General features: G+C 39.4%; 1 protein-coding gene across 3 annotated transcripts in view; it reads right to left on the bottom strand.

Moving 5' to 3' along the window:
• The window catches only part of CDC42 (cell division cycle 42), a 54,650-nt gene that overhangs the window by 13,566 nt on the left and 21,485 nt on the right, over positions 1-19,599 (bottom strand). For all 3 annotated transcript variants that reach the window (XM_049878215.1, XM_049878216.1, XM_049878217.1), the window contains exons 2-3: positions 4,975-5,129; positions 1,932-2,004 (exon numbers count right to left, since the gene is read on the bottom strand). In XM_049878215.1, coding sequence (XP_049734172.1) covers positions 1,932-2,004; positions 4,975-5,079 — 178 coding nt within the window. In that variant the 5' untranslated portion in view covers positions 5,080-5,129. The remainder of the gene's footprint in view (positions 1-1,931; positions 2,005-4,974; positions 5,130-19,599) is intronic.

Below are 19,599 nucleotides of genomic sequence, written 5' to 3'. Positions count from 1 at the left end.
TATGACAAGGCAGAACTGCCCTGTAGGGTTTCCTGGGCTGTAATCTTTACAGAGGCAGATCATCACATCCTTCATTTTGCGGAGCCGCTGGCACGTTTCAAGCGCCGACCTTTCCCGCTTAACACGGCACCACCAGGGCTCCTTTATTAGAAAACTCTTCATCTTTTCTAAGTTTAAGTGTTCACTATTAGTACTCTTTGCATTTTACCTTCTCGATCAAATCCAAACAGTTCCTCAAAGTGGGCAGTATAACTGACACACTGCTGTTCATGGAACATATTATACTGCCCACTTTGAGGAACTGTTTGGATTTGATCGAGAAGGTAAAATGCAAAGAGTACTAATAGTGAACACTTAAACTTAGAAAAGATGAAGAGTTTTCTAATAAAGGAGCCCTGGTGGTGCCGTGTTAAGCGGGAAAGGTCGGCGCTTGAAACGTGCCAGCGGCTCCGCAAAATGAAGGATGTGATGATCTGCCTCTGTAAAGATTACAGCCCAGGAAACCCTACAGGGCAGTTCTGCCTTGTCATATAGGGTTGCTAGATGGCACAGAACAAGAAGATAGCTCACAAAAAGCATGGAGTTTAAAATTCCTACACATTACAACAATACCTTTCTGAAATTTTCCTTTGGCTAACTGAGCTGATTACAGAGACTACAGAGAAAGAAGGGAGAAATTAAGACCAGTGGCCACTCTTAAAATAAGAAGGAAATAACACTGAGGAATTAGGTACGTTTAAGGAAGAAAGTAACATGTTCTTATAATTTAGAAAGTTGACCACAAATTCAATACTGTTAGCTAGATACTAGTTCACTCTCAAAACATCTTCAGATGTAATATAAAACTACAAGCTATCTAGACATATATTATACAGAAGATATACTAAATAAGCCTTCAAATTTCAGAGGGTGATGATAACAAATATTGGATACGGTTATGTGCTTACAGCCTTGGGCATATTTAGGAAATTCTGTGCTTTAAAAAGAAAGAAGGAGGGTGAGGGTGTTGTGAAAGGAGATAATCAGTAGGCATGCTTCATACATATTGATTCCCTTAGTCTCCCCTCAATCACTAATATAGTCCCTGTCATGGACTGAATTGTGTCCCCCAAAAATATGTGTCAACTTGGTTAGGTCATGATTCCCTATACTGTGTGGCTGTATTTTCCTGTATGTTACAATAAATCATAGTCTCTGCCTGTGGCTAAAGAAGATTAGGGTGGGACTGTAACACCCTTACTAAGGTCACATCCCTGATCCAATGTAAAGGCAATTTCCCTGGAATATGGCCTGCATCACCTTTTATCTTACAAGAGATAAAAGGAAAGGGAAGCAAGCAGAGAGGGGGACCTCATACCACCAAGAAAGCAGTGTAGGAGCAGAGCATGTCTTTTGGACCTGGAGGTCCTTAGCGGAGAAGTTCCTAGACCAGGAAGATTGATGACAAGGATCTTCCTCCAGAGCCGACAGAGAGAAAGCCTTTCCCTGGAGCTGACGCCCTGAATTCGGACTTCTAGCCTACTAGACTGTGAGAGAATAAACTTCTCTTTGTTAAAGCCATCTGCTTGTGGTGTTTCTGTTACAGCAGCACTAGATGACTAAGACAGTCCCCAATCCTCTTGCAAGGTGCACACATCGGTTTTTAGTCCAGTTCACAGTTTGTCTGCTGTACTCTGCTCTCAGTCTACTTTTTCTCCTACCACACTATCTACCCAGGGTACTCTAAACTCCAGCTGACAGCTACCTAGTCCAGGTCTGGGACTGCTCCTTGGTCAAGCATCAACTATGATGACATTCAATCCTGCTAACTACTAACAAAAACAAGTGATTTGCTCATATGCTAGTTTCTCAAAACATCCAAAAAGACAGATAACCAGCAACTGTTGTAATTATAGCCCAGAACATTGTTACAAAAGACATTAAGTTTTCACCTGCAGTATCAAAAAGTCCGAGAGTATATGGCTCTCCACCAATCATAACTGTGACTGCATAGTTGTCAAAAACCTAAAAACACAAAAATATAACATCATTAGTATGCAGGAGGATGGTCAAAATGGGACTGTAAAACTCCCAAACTAAGGCCATGTTTCCTTCCTAAGACTTATCCCTCTTCCTTATATAATATCAAACTTGCCAGTGAAGTTCTTGGAAGAGCTAAATGGTTCTTGGAAAAAGTGACAGGGGATGTGTTCTTGGATGTCTGCTCTACCCCAGCAGCTTGGATGAAGAGCCCCAGAAGGTCTAAAAGTGTCACAGGAGCAGAGTCCTCTAGCTATACGAGTTTAAACTTTTGAGTTTAATTGCTCAAGTTTTAAACTTTTGAGACAGTAGTTTACTTCAGTGTTCAATGTGATTTCTAAAAAAATTATTTCTTAATGGAACAGTTCCTGTTAATCAAAATTATAATCTCCTAGAGTCATGGTAATCTTCTTCCTTTCAAGGTCCAAGTCAAGAAGAACCTTGCTGCAAACAAGCCCATTTGAGAGAAATGAAGGGTCCCTCAAGGTACTCAAGGAAAGTGTCCAAGAAAGGGCTGGCTGATTATTTGTTGGGAATTTCATGAAGAAAATTCACGTTATTGGATACAAAACTGTATCACATGATCTAGGATACTTTTTTTGACTAATGTTTTATTTATAAATAAGCCATAAAACCCATAACAAACTCAGTTTATACTAATATTGGTTGGACTGAGTACTTGTGAAAAAGGGAGGTAACGGTACTCTATCTGTAGAACGTAGTAAAGATCCAACACTAAGACATGGCCTCCTCTGAATTAATTTACAATTGACAAACAAAGCTTTCAAACTAGGGGAAAGATGCTGTATTTTAAGACCAGTGCTGCTTATCTTGTTATCTGCCTCTAAAATGTGCTGGTTCATGTTTTATGGGTTGTTTGGAAGTTGGTTTAAACGTGGAGAGCGGAAGCAAGGGCATGAGGAAGGTCGTAAGTTAAATGAATTCGGTTCTTGGTAACAAGAACAAAAAGATGTAATGAATTTGTTTAAGCTTGCAAAACGTACAAGTTATTTTAAGTCGCATTTAAGAAATTCAAAAATAGTCCTCCTTTACTGACTGTTCACATACAAGAGTGGACTAAGAATCAGAAAAGCAGGTTTCCATTTTCCAGTCCACTTAATCTAGTGTTTGACTACTGAAGACATTAAGTCTCGTCCTTCATTTCAGCCTGAGTTCCCTTCCTCAACTATAAGAGAAGGAGTTAAGATGATACAATCCCTTCTAGCTCTAAATTTGTTTTTTAGAAATGGCAACTCCCAGTTTATATATGGACACAAAAAGCATTTCATACCAAATTCATTTTCATAACAGATTAAACAGATACCATGATTACATTATTGGTGCTTCATGGTCCATGTATTTAAAAAGTTTATTTAAGTTTTTTTTTTCTATTACTACCCCCCATCCCTACCCTTTTCCCAGAGGTTCACATACAAACACAAGTTCACCTTTAATATAACACCTAATGACCAAAGTCATAAAACACTGAGAAACTATGTTTATAGGTAAATAACTCTAATGAAGACTAAACACAAAAATTCTTACAGTTGTCCTTTTCTTACACAAGATCTTGGCATCTAAAAGTCCCTTTCAACCTCAGAACTTCATCTACCTACACCGTCCCCAGTGAACCAACCCAAAAATGTGATTCTGTATTTAATTACACCTTCGAATTCTCCCCCTCTAAGAAACTTCACCTTCTTTCTCCTATAACCTCAATCTCTTTTCTTGTCTTGGAATATTATTAAAAAAAAAAAAAAAAACTCATTGTCCTCAAGTCAATTCCATATCAAAACAATCCTCTCTAGGACACAGCAGAACTGTCCCAGGAGTTTCCAAGGCTGTAAATCTTTACAGGAGCAGACTGCCACATCTTTCTCCCACAGAGCGGCTGGTGGGTTCGAGCTGCTGACCTTTTGGTTAGCAGCCCAGCACTTTAACCACTGCATCACCAGTGCTCCTTTGGAACATTATGGAGACTGTTAATTCCGATGGAACACAATTACCAAGGCTTTAACCCTATATTCATCTTCCTAATAATGCTCGTATCTCTGATGATTAACCTAAATTACTCACATATTTCCTTCCTTTTCACTTCCAAAGAATATCAGTCCCATGTTAATTACACATAGGATCCTCATAACCCCTAAAAACAGCTCACTTAACAGAGGTGGTTGTTGCCATGACAGGTCACCCCCAACTTCCCTCTCACCACTGAATAGTCATCTATGTTTAACGTAATTATACCATTGGGTCAGTCAACCAACCTGGGACAAACACTAGATCCCAAACCCATTCTTTCACGAGTGAGTGGTACTCTAAATAAGTTGTGTCCCCTCTCTCTCTATCATCTTTGTTATTCCCATTTTCCCTCTACCCTCCTCCTAAGGAGTTGATGTAAAGTAATTGTGGGAAAGGACCCCAAAAGGCTACTGATGGGTATTCTCATACAAAACATGTCTTCTCTACCCTTAAGAACCAGTGTGGAACTCCATTATTTCTAAGGAAATAGCTCCACAAGATTCTTTCCTTTCCCTCTAAGTGGAGACACACTAGTTTCTCTGAAGTTACAAAATCCTAAAAAACATCCTAGGGAACCTTGTAGCACTGATCAATCATTGGCTAAGATATCAAAGAAAAATAAAAGTCACCTCATTCCAAGATGTAGGGCATATTTCTCCAAACTGAGACCACCACTCTTTAGAATCTTGTCTACTGGAGATTTGCCTCCCAGTACTTCTTGCAAACCCTTGTGTCACCCCTTCTGACTTTCCACTGAATTTTCAGCTGTTTAACTTTAAAGTGTATATAATTTACCCATGAGAAGTCAAGATCTTTAAAAACAGGAAACAAAGGCAGACAACAGAAAAATTTCAGTACACAAACAAGAAAAGTTTTCAAAAGGATAGCAAATCACAATACATTTTATGAACAGACAGAAGCCTTTATACTTACAGTCGGTACATATTCAGATGGAAATTTGTTTGTTGTGTAGGATATCAGGAGACATGTTTTACCAACGGCACCATCACCCACAACGACACACTTAATTGTCTGCATTGCTGAAATAGTTTTGTATCCACTTTAAATATTTCAGATTCGACGTTGACCTATAAAAAGATTATATTTGTTTTATTTCCTTCTATATATTTATACATGTATTATTTTCTCAATTTGCAACAAGCTCACTGATCCAGAGCACCACAACTACTACAGACAAAGGAACCTAAAAGAAGAGAACTAGTGACTTACTGAAAGTCACAACACCAAATCTAAAAGTCAATTTTTCTAAATTTCTGACCCCTGGTTATTTTGACTTAAGTATTAAAAAAAAAAAAGTCCAAGTGGTGTAATGAGCAGCATGATTCGTTTTATAAGACAAGAAGCTATATCTGAATGAATCACACGTATTATTTTGTGAAAGCTTTCCTTCAGTGGTGTGTACACACACACATACATATGTATGTGTATGTGTACCAGACTGCAATACAAAGGGCACTGCTTTAAAGAACTGTCCATCTGCCCAGCCTCAGAGTTGTAGTTGCTCAGGCTATAACCAACAAGCAGCAGGGCATCACCGCTACCTCCCTGTGATACACGAGCAGCATGAGGAGCTGGGTAAACATCGGGGGGATTGCTCCCTGATCTCAGCAGCTGTTTCAGCACTAGGTTGCCTAGTTACTAATTCAATATTCATGACATGAAGAGGCCAAAATCTACATTTTATAATGAAAAGACTGCTCTAAATCATTCTGACTTATAGACAGATACATTACTTCAGTTTCTTTTACTCTCTTCCTCCATTCTAAGATGTTATTACAAATGCAAAGATTAGTAAAGATTATTATTTCATCATTTCTGAGATACTTTTTTTTCTCATTTAAACAATCTCTACAATCACAATGTGTCTTTATTAAGGGAGCCTTACAATAATTGCTTGGCTGCTACCCAAAAGGTTGGCAGTTCAAACCCACCCAGCAGCTCGAGAGAGAAAGAACTGATGTTCCACTTCCATAAAGACTGCTGCCTAGAAAACTCTATGGAAAAGTTCTACTCTGTCACATGGGGTTGGTATGAGTCAAAATCCAACTGGATGGCACACAGCAACAACAACAATCATTATCAGCCATTTCGCTCAACATTTTGACATCTACAAAATTGGGATAAATGGCATCTTAGATTCAGTGAAATGATGTATAGTTTTCTGGGGAATAAAAAACAAACACCAAGGATATGGAGAAATTAGAACGCTCATTCACTGCTGGTGGGAATACAAAGTGGAAAAGTTTGGTAATTCCTCAAAAAGTTAAACACAGAGCTACCAAATGATCCGGCAATCCCAATCCTAGGTATATACTCAAAAAATTCAAAGCAGGAATGCAAACAAAAACCTCTACAACAATGTCCACTGCAGCACTTCAAAACAGCCAAAAGGTGGAAACTACCAAAATGTCCATCAACAGATACACAGATAAAGAAAATGTGATATATACAAACAATGGACTATGACTCAGTCATAAAGAGAAATGAAGTCCTGATACATGCTACAACATGGATGAACCTTGAAAGCATCAGGCTGAGTGAAATAAATCAGTCACAAAAGGACAAATATTGTATGACCCCACTTACATGAAAGAGGCAAATACACAGACCAAAGTTTATTAGTGGTTACCAGGAATGGAAAGGCGGAAGGGGGAGCCATTGCTATGGGGACACTGAGTTTCTGTTCATTGTGGTAGAATACTTTGGAAAAGGGTAGTGGTGAGGTTGTTCAACATGATGAACATAGTCAATGCCCCTGAACTGTTCATGTAAAAACTGTTGAATTGGCGAATGTTTTTGTTGTGTATTTTTTCACTACATTAAAAAAAAAAAAAAAAATCACCCCATGTATGCCTAGTTTTTAAGATAAATTTCAGTTTCAATTATAAACCTAAAGGGGTTACAATTCCTTGTTGGCTAGAGCTACCACCTTATTAAACATAAAAATATCATAGAACCACCTAGCAATGGGTTGGATGCCATGTCTGTGTGTTCCTACAGCACCTTCACAACACTTAACCAAACTGATTATTTTATAAATGCCTGTTAACATCTCTATATTCCTAAATCAGTACTATCTTCATTATCTAGTGCTGCTATAACAGAAATACCACAACTGGATGGCTTTAACAAAGAGAAATTTATTCTCTCACAGTCTAGGAGGCTAGAAGTTCAAATTCAGGGTGCCAGCTTCAGGGGAAGGCTTTCTCTTTCTGTTGGCTCCAGGGGATTGTCCTTGTCATTAAACTTCTCATGGTCTAGCAGCTTCTCAGCGCAGGGATCCCGGGCCCAAAGGACACACTGCACTCCTGGCATTTTCCTTCTTGGTAGCATGAGGTCCCCTGTCTCTCTGCTTGCTTCTCTCTTTCATAGCTCAAAAGAGATTGACTCAAGATACAACTTAATCTTGTAGACTGAGTCCTGCCTCATTAACATATCGGCCTCTAATCCTGCCTCATTAACATCATAAAGGTGGGATGTACACCACATAGGAAAGTCACAACTGATGACAAAATGGTAGACAATCACACAATACTGGGAATCATGGCCTAGAAAAGTAGACACACATTTTTCAGAAACACAATTCAATCCATAGCAGGTACTCACCACTGAAATTCTAGCACTTAGCACAAAGACTGGCACATAGTTGTTGAATGGATGGAAAATCACATAATGACAACAAACAAAATACACAACATGAAACTCAATTATTCGTGGATGAGTAACCTACAGAAAATACACTCTCTCCCATTTCTCACCAAAACCATCTCGATTCTATTTCTTTAACTTCCTTTTATCTCTCCTTTTTCCTTTCTCTATTACACACCAGAGAAGCACTCACACTGAAATAGCAATAAAGGTTTAAAGAATCTGATCCCTAAACTAAATCAAAATTATTTGTCAAAATAAAAAACCAAGCATACTAAACTTAAAGCTAAATTAATTCTAGGGAACTATTCTAGAAGAATGTCCTTTACTAGATTTGAGGGAAATTCAATGATAATCAGAACACTGTCTTTCAGGTACTGTGCTCTGAGACAAGGCCCAAGTCTATAAAATTGCCAGCATGCTCTCTTGCCACTCCAGGACAGGAAAGAGAAAGAAATAAGAATATCTGTCCCCTGGCATAATAAAATCTATTAAGAAAACATCCTGCATCCCACTTTGAAGAGTGGCGTCTGGGGTCTTAAACGCTAGCAAGCAGCCATCTAAGATGCATCAATTGGTCTCAACCCACCTGGGTCAAAGGAGAATGAAGAATACCAAGGACACAAGGTGATTACGAGCCCAAAAGACAGAATGGGCCACATGAACCAGAGACTACATCAGCCTGAGACCAGAAGAACTAGATGGTGCCAGGCTACAGCCAATGACTGTCCTGACAGGGAACACAACAGAGAACCCCTGAGGGAGCAGGAGAGCAGTGGGATGCAAACCTCAAATTCTCAAAAAAAGACCAGACTTAATGGTCTGACTGAGACTAGAAGGACCCTGGTGGTCATGGCCCCCAGACCTTCCGTTGGCCCAGGACAGGAACCATTCCCAAAGCCAACTCTTCAGACATGGATGGGACTGGACAATGGGTTGGAGAGGGATGCTGGTGAGGAGTGAGGTTCTTGGATCGGTGAACACTTGAGACTATGTTGGCATCTCCTGCCTGGAGGGGAGATGAGAGGGTGGAGGGGGTTAGAAGCTGGCAAAATGGACATGAAAAGAGAGAGTAGAGGGAGAGAGCGGGCTGTCTCACTAGGGGGAAAGTAATTGGGAGTGTGTAGCAAGGTGTATATGGGTTTTTGTGTGAGAGACTGACTTGATTTGTAAACTTTCACTTAAAGCACAATAAAAATTATAAAAAAAAAAAAAAAAAGAATATCTGTCCCCTGGTGGCGTAGCAGTTAAGTGCTACAGCTGGTAACCAAGGGGTCAGCAGTTCGAATCCGCCAGGCACTCCTTGGAAACTCTATGGGGCAATTCTACTCTATTCTATAGGGTCACTATGAGTTGGAATCGACTCAATGGCAGTGGGTTTTGGGTCCTGAATGAAATAAACCCCCCCCAAATGAAATAAGTCATTGGAAAAAAAATTAAATAAGTCAGTGGCAAAAGGACAAATACTCTATGACCTCACTTATATGGAATAAGCAAATATATAGAAATGAAAGATTATAAGCGGTTACTAGGGGGAGGGGTGGGTAAAGGCGGAGTTTTTGCTTAGGAGGTTTCTGTTAATGGTGGCGGAATAATTTTAAAAAGGATAGTTAATGGTTGCAAAACATGAAGAACGTAATCAATGTCACTGAATTATACACACAGAAATTATTAAATTGGCCAATGTTTTGTTGTATATATTTTCCCAATAAAAATTTAAAACGGAAGAAGAATAGCTGTCCTCTCACGGTTCCTATGCGTCCACCTGTGAAAAACAGAGCAATGTCCTACTAAGAAATAAGGTCTTCTGGAGAACTTCTTTTCAATTCAGAGTGAAGGAAAACAAGGTAAGCAGGTAGAGTTCTGATCACTCTGCAGACTATTTTGCAGTTACCTATAAACATATTTTAAATTCAGTTCTTTTACCTATCTTCTATTTCTCCTGACCAGTATTATTAGGTGATCTTTTTTAGCATAGAATTTAATCATCAACACTGGACAGAAATTAATGTTTGATCACTGTGGCAGAAACTGCAAGTTGTCTGCCAATTCTTTCCCCCTTCTTTAGTACAATTTTTAGCTAAGCATGTTGTTGCCGGGTGCCATCAAGTTGATTTCGACTCACGGCAACCTCAATGTGTTACAGAGTAGAACTGTCCCACAGTGCTTTCTTGGCTGTAATCTTTACGGAAGTAGGTCAACAGGTCTTTCTCCTGCAGAGCTGGGTTCAAACCAACAACCTTTCAGTTAACAGCCCAGCACTTAACCACTGCTCTGCCAGGGCTCCCAAAGCTAAGTATATGGCCTCTAATAAAGAATTTTCCAGAGTCCTTTTCAACTAGATGTGACCACTGTAACTAGGCTCTGGAAAATGGGAATGGAAGTGATAGATGCAAGTTCTGGGAGTAGCCTTAAAAAAGCAAAGGGCATAGCCTTCCCTACTTAGGCTGGAATGCAGACATAATGGTGGGAGCTGAAGCAGTCATGCTGAACCACAAGATAGAAATTATATGTTACGGATGACCAACACAACAGCAGGGGCCAGCCCTGGTTTGTCTTTCAGGACTTTTACATGAGAAAGAAAGAAACTTATCTCCCTTAGTATTTTGGATTTCTCTGTTACAACAACAGAACTGAAATTCTAATCAACTACTTATCCTATGGACTCTAACAGAAGACAATTACATGCACTCTAAATTCAGAGACGATGCATGTGGGAAAGGCTTAGAATCAATAAAAAATATTTGGATTCACTGAGTAACTTTATAGTGAAACTTGATCACTGGCTTCATGGCTCAAAATCACCTAAAAGAAATGCTGTGTTTAAGTTTTAATTGTGGTTGAAATCAAATTTATTGTGATCCCTAAAGGCAAAACTCCTTATCATCATTCTATATCTGGTATTCACTTTTAAGAATTATACCCCACACTAACAAGCAAATTTAAGACCAAGAGGCCATCTATAAACTTTAAACTTCTAGTAAAGGAAGACCTATCATTTCTTGAAATTTTCATTTATTCCCTAGGGAGTAAAGAGAACTCTGGGTGTACAGTGGTTAAAAGCTCCAACACTAATCAAAAGGTCAGCAATTCAAACCCACCAGTGGCTCCTTGGAAACCCTATGGGGGAATTCTACTCTGTCCTATGGGGTCACTATGAGTTGGTATTGACTTGGTGGTACACAACAAGGGAATAAGGAAGAAGAAATTGGAAACAAAAACTTTCTACAATTAAAGCCATGAATATGACTTTGTTGTTGTTGTTAGGTGCCATCGAGTCAGTTCCAGCTCATAGCAACCCTGTGCACAACAGAACGAAACAATGCCCAGTCCTGCGCCCTCCTTACAATCATTGTTATGCTTGAGCATACTGTTGCAGCCACTGTGTCAATCCATCTCATTGAGGGTCTTCCTCTTTTCCGATGACCCTGAACTGTGCCAAGCATGATGTCCTTCTCCAGGGACTGATCCCTCCTGACAACACGTCCAAAGTATGTAAGACATAGTCTCGCTATCTAGGCTCTTCTAAGGCACATTCTGGTTATACTTCTTCCAAGACAGATTTAATTAGAGATAAATTTATTTCTCACGTAAGTCTCTTGGCAGTCCATGGTATGTTCAATATTCTTCACCAACACCACAATTCAGAGGCATCAATTCTTCTTCGGTCTTCCTTAATTCATTGTCCAGCTTTCACATGCATATAATGTGATTGAAAATACCACGGCTAGGGGTGCACCTTAATCTTCAAGGTGACATCTTTGCTTTTCAACACTTTAAAGGGGTCCTTTGCAGATTTGCCCAGTGCAATGCATCTTTTGATTTTTTGACTGCTGCTTCCATGGGCATTGATTGTGGATCCAAGTAAAATGAAATCCTTCACAACTTCCATCTTTTCTCCATTTATCATGTTGTTGTTTATTGGTCCAGTTGGGGGGATTTTCATTTTCTTTATGCTGAGGTATAATCCATACTGAAGGCTGTACCCTTAGATATTCATCAGTAAGTGCTTCAAGTCCTCTTCACTTTCAGCAAGCAGGGTTGTGTCATCTGCATAACCCAGGTTGTTAATGAGTCTTCCTCCAATCATGATTCCCTGTTCTTCTTCACAGAGTCCACCTTCACGTATTATTTGCTCAGCATACAGACTAAATAGGTATGGTAAAATGATACAACCCTGACACACACCTTTCCTGACTTTAAACCAATCAGTATCCCCTTGTTCTGTTCGAATCTATGTACAGGTTCCTCATGAGCACAATGAAGTGGTCTGGAACTCCCATCCTTTGCAATGTTATCTGTAATTTGTTATACTCCACATAGTCGAATGCCTTTGCATAGTCAATAAAGACAGGTAAACATCATTCTGGTATTCTCCGCTTTCAGGCACGATCCAACTGACATCAACAATGATATCCCTGGTTCCATGTCCTCTTCTGAATCCGGCCTGAATTTCTGGCAGTTCCCTGTTGATATACTGCTGCAGCTGCTTTTGAATGATCTTCAGCAATATTTTGCTTACATGTGATATTAATGATATTGTTTGATCATTTCCACATTCAGTTGGATCATCTTTCTTGGGAATAGATACAAATATGGATCTCTTCCAGTCAGCTGGCCAGGAAGCTGTCTTCCATATTTCTTGGCATAGATAAGTGAGCACTTCCACCAGTGCTGCATCCATTTGTTGAAAACAGCTCAGTTGATATTCTGTCAATTCCTGGAGCCTTGTTTTTCTCCAATGCCTTCGGTGTAGCTTGGGCTTCTTACTTCAGTACCATCGGTTCCTGATCATATGCCACCTCTTGAAATGGTTGAATGTCAACCAATTCTTTTTGGTATAATGACTCTGTATATTCCTTCCATGTTCGTTTGATGCTTCTTGTGTTGTTTAATATTTTCCCCATAGAAGCCTTCACTATCCCAACTAGAGGCTTGAATTTTTTCTTCAGTTCTTCCAGCTTGAGAAACGCCGAGTGTGTTCTTCTCTTTTGGATTTCTATCTCCAGCTTTTTGCACATGTCATTATAATACTTTACTTTGTCTTCTCGAGACGCCCTTTGAAATCTTCTGTTCAGTTCTTTTACTTCATCAATTCTTCCTTTTGCTTTAGCTGCTCGACGTTCGAGAGTAAGTTTCAGAGTCTCCTCTGACATTCATCTTGGTCTTTTCTTTCTTCCTTGTCTTTTCAATGACCTCTTGCTTTCTTCATGTATGATGTCCTTGATATCATTCCACAACTTGTCTGGTCTTCAGTCATTAGTGTTCAACAGGTCAAATCTATTCTAGAGATGGTCTCCAAATTCAGGTGGGATATACTCAAGGTCATATTTTGGCTCTCGTGGACTTGCTCTGATTTTCTTCAGTTTCAGCTTGAACTTGCATATAAGTCTGTTCCACAGTCGGCCTCTGGCCTTGTTCTGATATTGTGCTTTTCCATCATCTCTTTCCACAGATGTAGTCAATTTGATTCCTGTGCGTTCCATCTGGTGAGGTCCATGTGTACAGTCGCCATTTATGTTGGTGAAAAATGTATTTGCAATGAAGAAGTCGTTGGTCTTGCAAAATTCTATCATGCAATCTCTGGAATTGTTTCTATCACCAAGGCCGTATTTCCAACTACTGATCCTTCTTCTTTGTTTCCAACTTTTGCATTCCAATCACCAGTAATTATCAATGCATCCTGACTGCATGTTCAATCAATTTCAGACTTCAGAAGCTGATAAAAATCTTCAATTTCTTCATCTTTGGCCTTAGTGGTTGGTGCATAAATTTGAATAACAGTTGTATTAATTGGTCTTCCTTGTAGGTGTATGATATTATCCTATCACTGACAGCACTGTACTGCAAGACACATCTTCTTTATGACGATGAATGCAACACCATTCCTCTTCAACTTGTCATTCCCGGCATAGTAGACTATATGATTATCCAATGCAAAATGGCCAATACCCGTCCATTTCAGCTCACTAATGCCTAGGATATCGATGTTTATGTGTTCCATTTCATCTTTGATGATTTCCAATTTTCCCAGATTCATACTTTGTACATTCCAGGTTCCGATTACTAATGGATGTTTCCAACTGTTTCTTCTCATTTTGAGTCATGCCACATTAGCAAATGAAGGTCCCAAAAGCTTTATTCCATCCACATCACTGAGGTCGACTCCACTTTGAGAAGGCAGCTCTTCCCCAGTCGTCTTTTGAGTGCCTTCCAACCTGGGGGGCTCATCTTCCAGCACTGTATCAGACTATGTTCCGCTGCTACTCATAAGGGTTTCACTGGCTAATTCTTTTCAGAAGTAGATTGCTGGGTCCTTCTTCCTAGTCTGTCTTAGTCTGGAAGCTCAGCTGAAACCTGTCTGCCATAGGTCACACCCTGCTGGTATCTGAGTGTCGGTGGCATAGCTTCCAGCATCAACACAACACACAAGCTCCCACAGTATGATGAGCTGAGGGACACATGGCTAAATCACAAACACAGCTGTGCTGGAGAAGGTCAGAGCTATCTAAAACATTTCAGAAAAAGGAAAAGCTATCATTAATAACTGCATTAAAGGAGAAGAACTTAGATCTGATTCAAGTTGAATTCCTTTTTTATAGATGTATCTGGAAACTCCTTTAAAATGAACTGTCTTCAGAAGACCACCTACAAATAAACTGTCTTAGAATATTGGTTCTTTATGTAGTAGAAACTTTAAATGCTGTACCCCTCTCTCTCTTTCTGAGACAAAGAACCAGTATAAGAAAATGTTAAAACACGAGACTGTTTTGGCTACCAGGAAACTCACAGCTGTTGAGTTAAGCACATATCACAACACAACTTGCATTAAAAGAAATTTGCAAAGTAAGCTTAGGACTAAACGTAGCAATATTTCAAAATGGCTCATGAGTTTTATCCTCTAAATGTGTACTTTTTAAAATATCTCTATATCCTTAAGCATGAATTCATTACAATTAAATGCCAAATTTCTGAGGGAGAGCTTTAGGATTTTCCAATAGCACATAACATAGAATTCATAGTGCAGAAAAGTGCTCTGCAGACAATATGGCTAGATTATTAAAGAGACACTACCACTTTGGGAACTTAATTTCTATTTTCTTATGATAGGAGAAACCACCCCCAAGTCAATTCAGTCATTCTCGTGTATCCTGCCTAATAACTGGAAAAAATATCCAAAATACATAAACTTGCCATTTTTAGTAATAATTAAAAGGACTGTTATAGTTTCTGTCCATCTGTTACAGTATAAAATACTCCTGTGATTACCTGCTGTTCTTCTTAAAAGAACACGATTACAACAAATCTCTAGATTAAAAAGGTCATTCTGTTTTCTGAAACAGCGGTAAACATACTGAAAATATACAAATTACTAATCCCTGCTCTAAACTGTACAACGTCTAAATTCAGTTCTTAAATCTGTCGTATTTTTAAAAAGGAAAAATAAAATATGACAAATGACGTAACAATTTGAGAGTTTTAATCACCCACATCAAATCAAATCTTAAGTGCAATCAAATGAGAAGAATATCAACAAAGCAAAGATGATGAATCCAAAAGGGTGGGGGGGAAAAAAAACTCCAAAGTCTCAAGGTCCCAATAGAATAACTTAAGACTAAGTTATTGAGCAGTTCTGAAGTTAGGAAAACTCTGGGTTTTAATCTCTGCTCAAGCACTAGTTACTAGCTAATCTTTTTTTGCTCAGTTTTCTCATTTGTAAAATAGAATTAGGTCAATGCCTTGCATAGTTATTATGAGGATTCAGTAACATAAAAGAACCTGGCTGACAGCACAGATTCAATATACATGCATTCCCTCTACTACGTGCCAATCAATCAATTCAATCACATGTATTTTTGATTGTCCAATGGGTCAAAACTTATATTGAGATGAGTATAAGTTTGGGGAGAGAGGGAGGAGGGTATTCTCTAGTTAGACAGTAGACAAGAACTATTTTCGGTGAAGAGAAAGACAACACACAATAAATACGGGGGAGATCTGCACAACTGGACTAAATCAAAAGCAAAGAAATTCCTAAATACGACCAAATGCTTCAAAGGCCAGAGCAGCAGGGACGGGGGTTTGGGGGATATCTAGGTCAACTGGCATAACAAAATGTATTAAGAAAACGTTCTGCATCCCACTTTGGCAAGTGGCATCTGAGGTCTTAAACGCCAGCAAATGGCCATCTAAGACGCATCAATTGGTTTCAACCCACCTGGAGCAAAGGAGAATGAAGAACACCAAAGACGCAAGGTAAATACAAGCCCAAGAGACAGATAAGGGCCACATAAACCAGAGACTTTATCAGCCTGAGACCAGAAGAAATACCAGCAATGACTGCCCTGAAAGGGAACACAACAGAGAATCCCTAATGGAGCAAGAGAACAGTGGGATGCAGATCTCAAATTCTCGTAAAAAAGACCAGACTTAACGGTCTAAGACTAGAGGGACCACGGGGGTTGTGATTCCTGGACCCTCTGTTAGCCCAAGACTAGAACCATTCCCAAAGCCAACTCTTCAGACAGGGATTGGACTGGACTATAAAACAGAAAATGATACTGGTGAAGAGTAAGCTTCTTGGCTCAAGTAGACACATGAGACTATGTGGGCAGCTCCTGTCTGGAGACAAGATGAGAGGGCAGAGGACAGGAGCTGGTTGAATGGACACAGGGAATACAGGGTTGAGAGGTGGAGTGTGCTGTCATTAGGGGGAGAGCAGCTAGGAGTACATAGCAAGGTGTGTTTAAGTTTTTGTATGAGAGGCTAACTTGATTTGTAAACTTTCACTTGAAGCACAATAAATAAAAAATAAACAAAACAAAAAAAAACTTATTGTGATAAGAACAATGAGTAGTATAATTTTAGGAAATAAATAAAATTTTTTGTGTGCTTCTTTCTAAGCAGGTTGGAATTGTTGCTGTTTTAAAACTTCTTGCAGTCAAATTCAGAACCACCATTACAAAGGTGATCATTTTACAATCAAGTTCAATTAAAACTACTCTGCAAATCATCTGATATGTATTAATAATTAAATTCATGTATTAAAATGCCACCAGATGACCCACAGATTTTGGGGGAAGGGAGCGATCAAGGAGGAGACCGGTTTTGCTTTAACAGCATTGAGGAAAGTAGGCCAGACTTGTCTGCACATCTGTGTTCACTTTCTACTGAAAGAATGTCAAATCACTATGGAGAAAAGAGGCTACATAGTACCAATGACCATTCTGCTGTCCAGAGCGGCTAAAAAAATTATTGTGCCCCAGAAACTGAATACTGCCCCTCTTTAAAGTTTAAAAAGCCAAGCTGTCGCTTTGATGACTGAGGTGCACCTGCCTCGAACCATGGTATTTTCAATCGCCTCAGGTGCATGCAAAAGCTCGGCAATGAAAACGGACAGAGGAATTGATGCGTTCAAATTGCGGTGCTGATGAGAACACTCACTATCCCGGGACTGCCAGAAGGACGCACCAGTCAGGTTTAGGGAAACTGGGATCAGAATGCTCCTTAGGATCAAGGATGGCACTTTGGCTCACTTACTACAGATACATCACCAAGAAAGACCAATCACTACAAAAGGATATCATGTTTGATAAAGTAAAAAGGTCAGCGAAAATGAGAGAAACCCTCAACGAGATGGACTAACATAAGAGCCACAATGGGCTCAAACATACCAACAATCGTGAAAATGGCACAGGACTGAGCAAAAACAACAACAATCTCTCTTTAATAGAAGATCATTTGTACTACAACTTAGAATCGGAGGTGGGGTTCTGCGGCTCACAAGGCAAATGTGAGATTGTGAAAAGGTGTATCTGTCACCTTCCTTCACAGCACCTATCCCTCGACCAGATAGCCATGCCGATATCTGTACCTGGTAGGACCTTAATGCTTTGGTGGCCCAATTACCCTTTGAGAATCTTAGGGCTAAAGCCCCTGAAGTTTTCAGAGATCCACGAGCTCTAGATTTTAAGGAGCTATTGAACCCTCTTCAGTACCACTATACTTACTGGTTGGCTGCCAACTAAACTCCACCATAAACAATCCCTGATAAAAGGATTTGCATGGGCAAAGAGGCAGGTCGCAGCTACAGATACTCTATCGTCTAGTGTCCCATGGTTCATTCTAGGTACAATGAACAGATAACCTACGAAAAGCTTTGAGATTAAGTATTTGCTAATAAGTGTGTTTGTTTTGCACAAAATGTATATTCTCAACCAGATTATTGTATCTTTCATAAAACTATATCAAGTATAATAGTAAACTATGTGAATAAAAGGCAAACCAAATTTTTGGTAATTCACACTAATCCAAAATACACTAAAAATAAAGCTGTTTTCATTTGAAATACATGTTCCCCTGAAGTAATCCATCTTCACTCTTAGGACATAGGAAAGAGGCACTACAAGAATCAAGAGAAATGACCTAATTTCACAAGTCAGCCTCTGTACCAATCCAACGGAACAGCTGGTCTGGTGGCAGAATTTACTATAGATAGAATAAACAACAAAGTCAAGACCACTAGTCTCTCCTATCAAATCCAGGCACTTTTTTGCTGTACATTATGGTAGCATACCTCAACTACAACTTTTTAAATATCTGCTCTTTGTGATTATTAAGTATACAAAACTAGAGAGATGTATCCCATGCATTTGTACTAACATATTGTCTGGCCCGGTTTTTTATTTCCTTCATATATGAATATAAAAAGCATATGACTGATCTTGTATGTTCAACTGAGAATAAAATACTGCCTATAAAGTCTTACCCCAAAATCCTATTACACCTCTACCACATTTACCATTCTCCAGCAAAACAAAGAAAGCACTGTAAAGGGAATGTTTTTAAAACCTGAAATGCACTTCGAAAAAATTTTAAGGGAACTTAAAACATATGACTTCAGCCAATATTACTCAAAAGAATCAAAGCAAAGGATGAATTTTTTTTTTTTTTTTTTTAATTAAAGAAACGGACCGTCCCTTAATGAACTAACTTAACCCGCCAAGAGACCTGCCCCAAAGCCAGACATCTGGCACCCAATTATCCTAACATTCTTTTCCAACTCTTATAACTTCTGGCAAATACAGAATAAGTTATATAAAGACAGTTCTTATTTACCTTTATAATTTGTTTTCAGAGTCTTCAGTAGGCAGAAAATAATCTCAAGAGAACTTTTGGCACTCACTCTAAACGTCAAAGTAATACAGCTACTGCTCAAAGTATTTGCTCTAACAAAAACCCAAAAGAGGCTGAATATCACCAGGAGTTTGCCTTCAGCTCTCAATGATAAATGTATGCAGTAACACCTCCCTCTAGGACAAAGCCTAGGTATGCTTACTGCTTGCTGTTAAATGGTGGGCTCTCCAAACTCAGTGTTCCCCAGCTGTGTAGCAAACTCTTCATCTGGGCCTCTGTATCTCTCCATGGGTTTTACACCAAATGCTCAGGCCACCTAGTGTGCCTTAAGTAATTAAGTTCTTCGTCTCTGACCCAGGAGTCTTGTGTCTTCTGCCAGCTAATTCATTAGTACCAGGTTAACGTGCCAGCTTGTAAGCAGGATAAAATAAAACCCCCAGGCCCTTACATTGTTTACTTGACTGACTTTGTGAGAGATAAAATGTTCTTAAAATAATTTGCATTTTTTTTCTACCTTCTTCCTCTCGGAAACCTTGGCGGCGTAAGTGGTTAAGTGCTACGGCTGCTAACCAAATGGTAGGCAGTTCAAATACACCAGGTGCTCCTTGGAAACTCTATGGGGCAGTTCTACTCTGTCCAATAGGGTGGCTATGAGTCGGAATCAACTCGGCGGCAACAGGTTTGGTTTTTGGTTTTTTGTTCTTCCCCTCACTCCTAGACCAGCCAGCATATCTTCTCTAGGAGTTGGTTGTT

The sequence above is a fragment of the Elephas maximus genome, chromosome 3 (genome assembly GCF_024166365.1).
Source record: "Elephas maximus indicus isolate mEleMax1 chromosome 3, mEleMax1 primary haplotype, whole genome shotgun sequence".
Taxonomy (NCBI): Eukaryota; Metazoa; Chordata; class Mammalia; order Proboscidea; family Elephantidae; genus Elephas; species Elephas maximus.
Note: the sequence above shows the minus strand (reverse complement) of the source record. Positions and strands in the feature narration are given on the sequence as shown.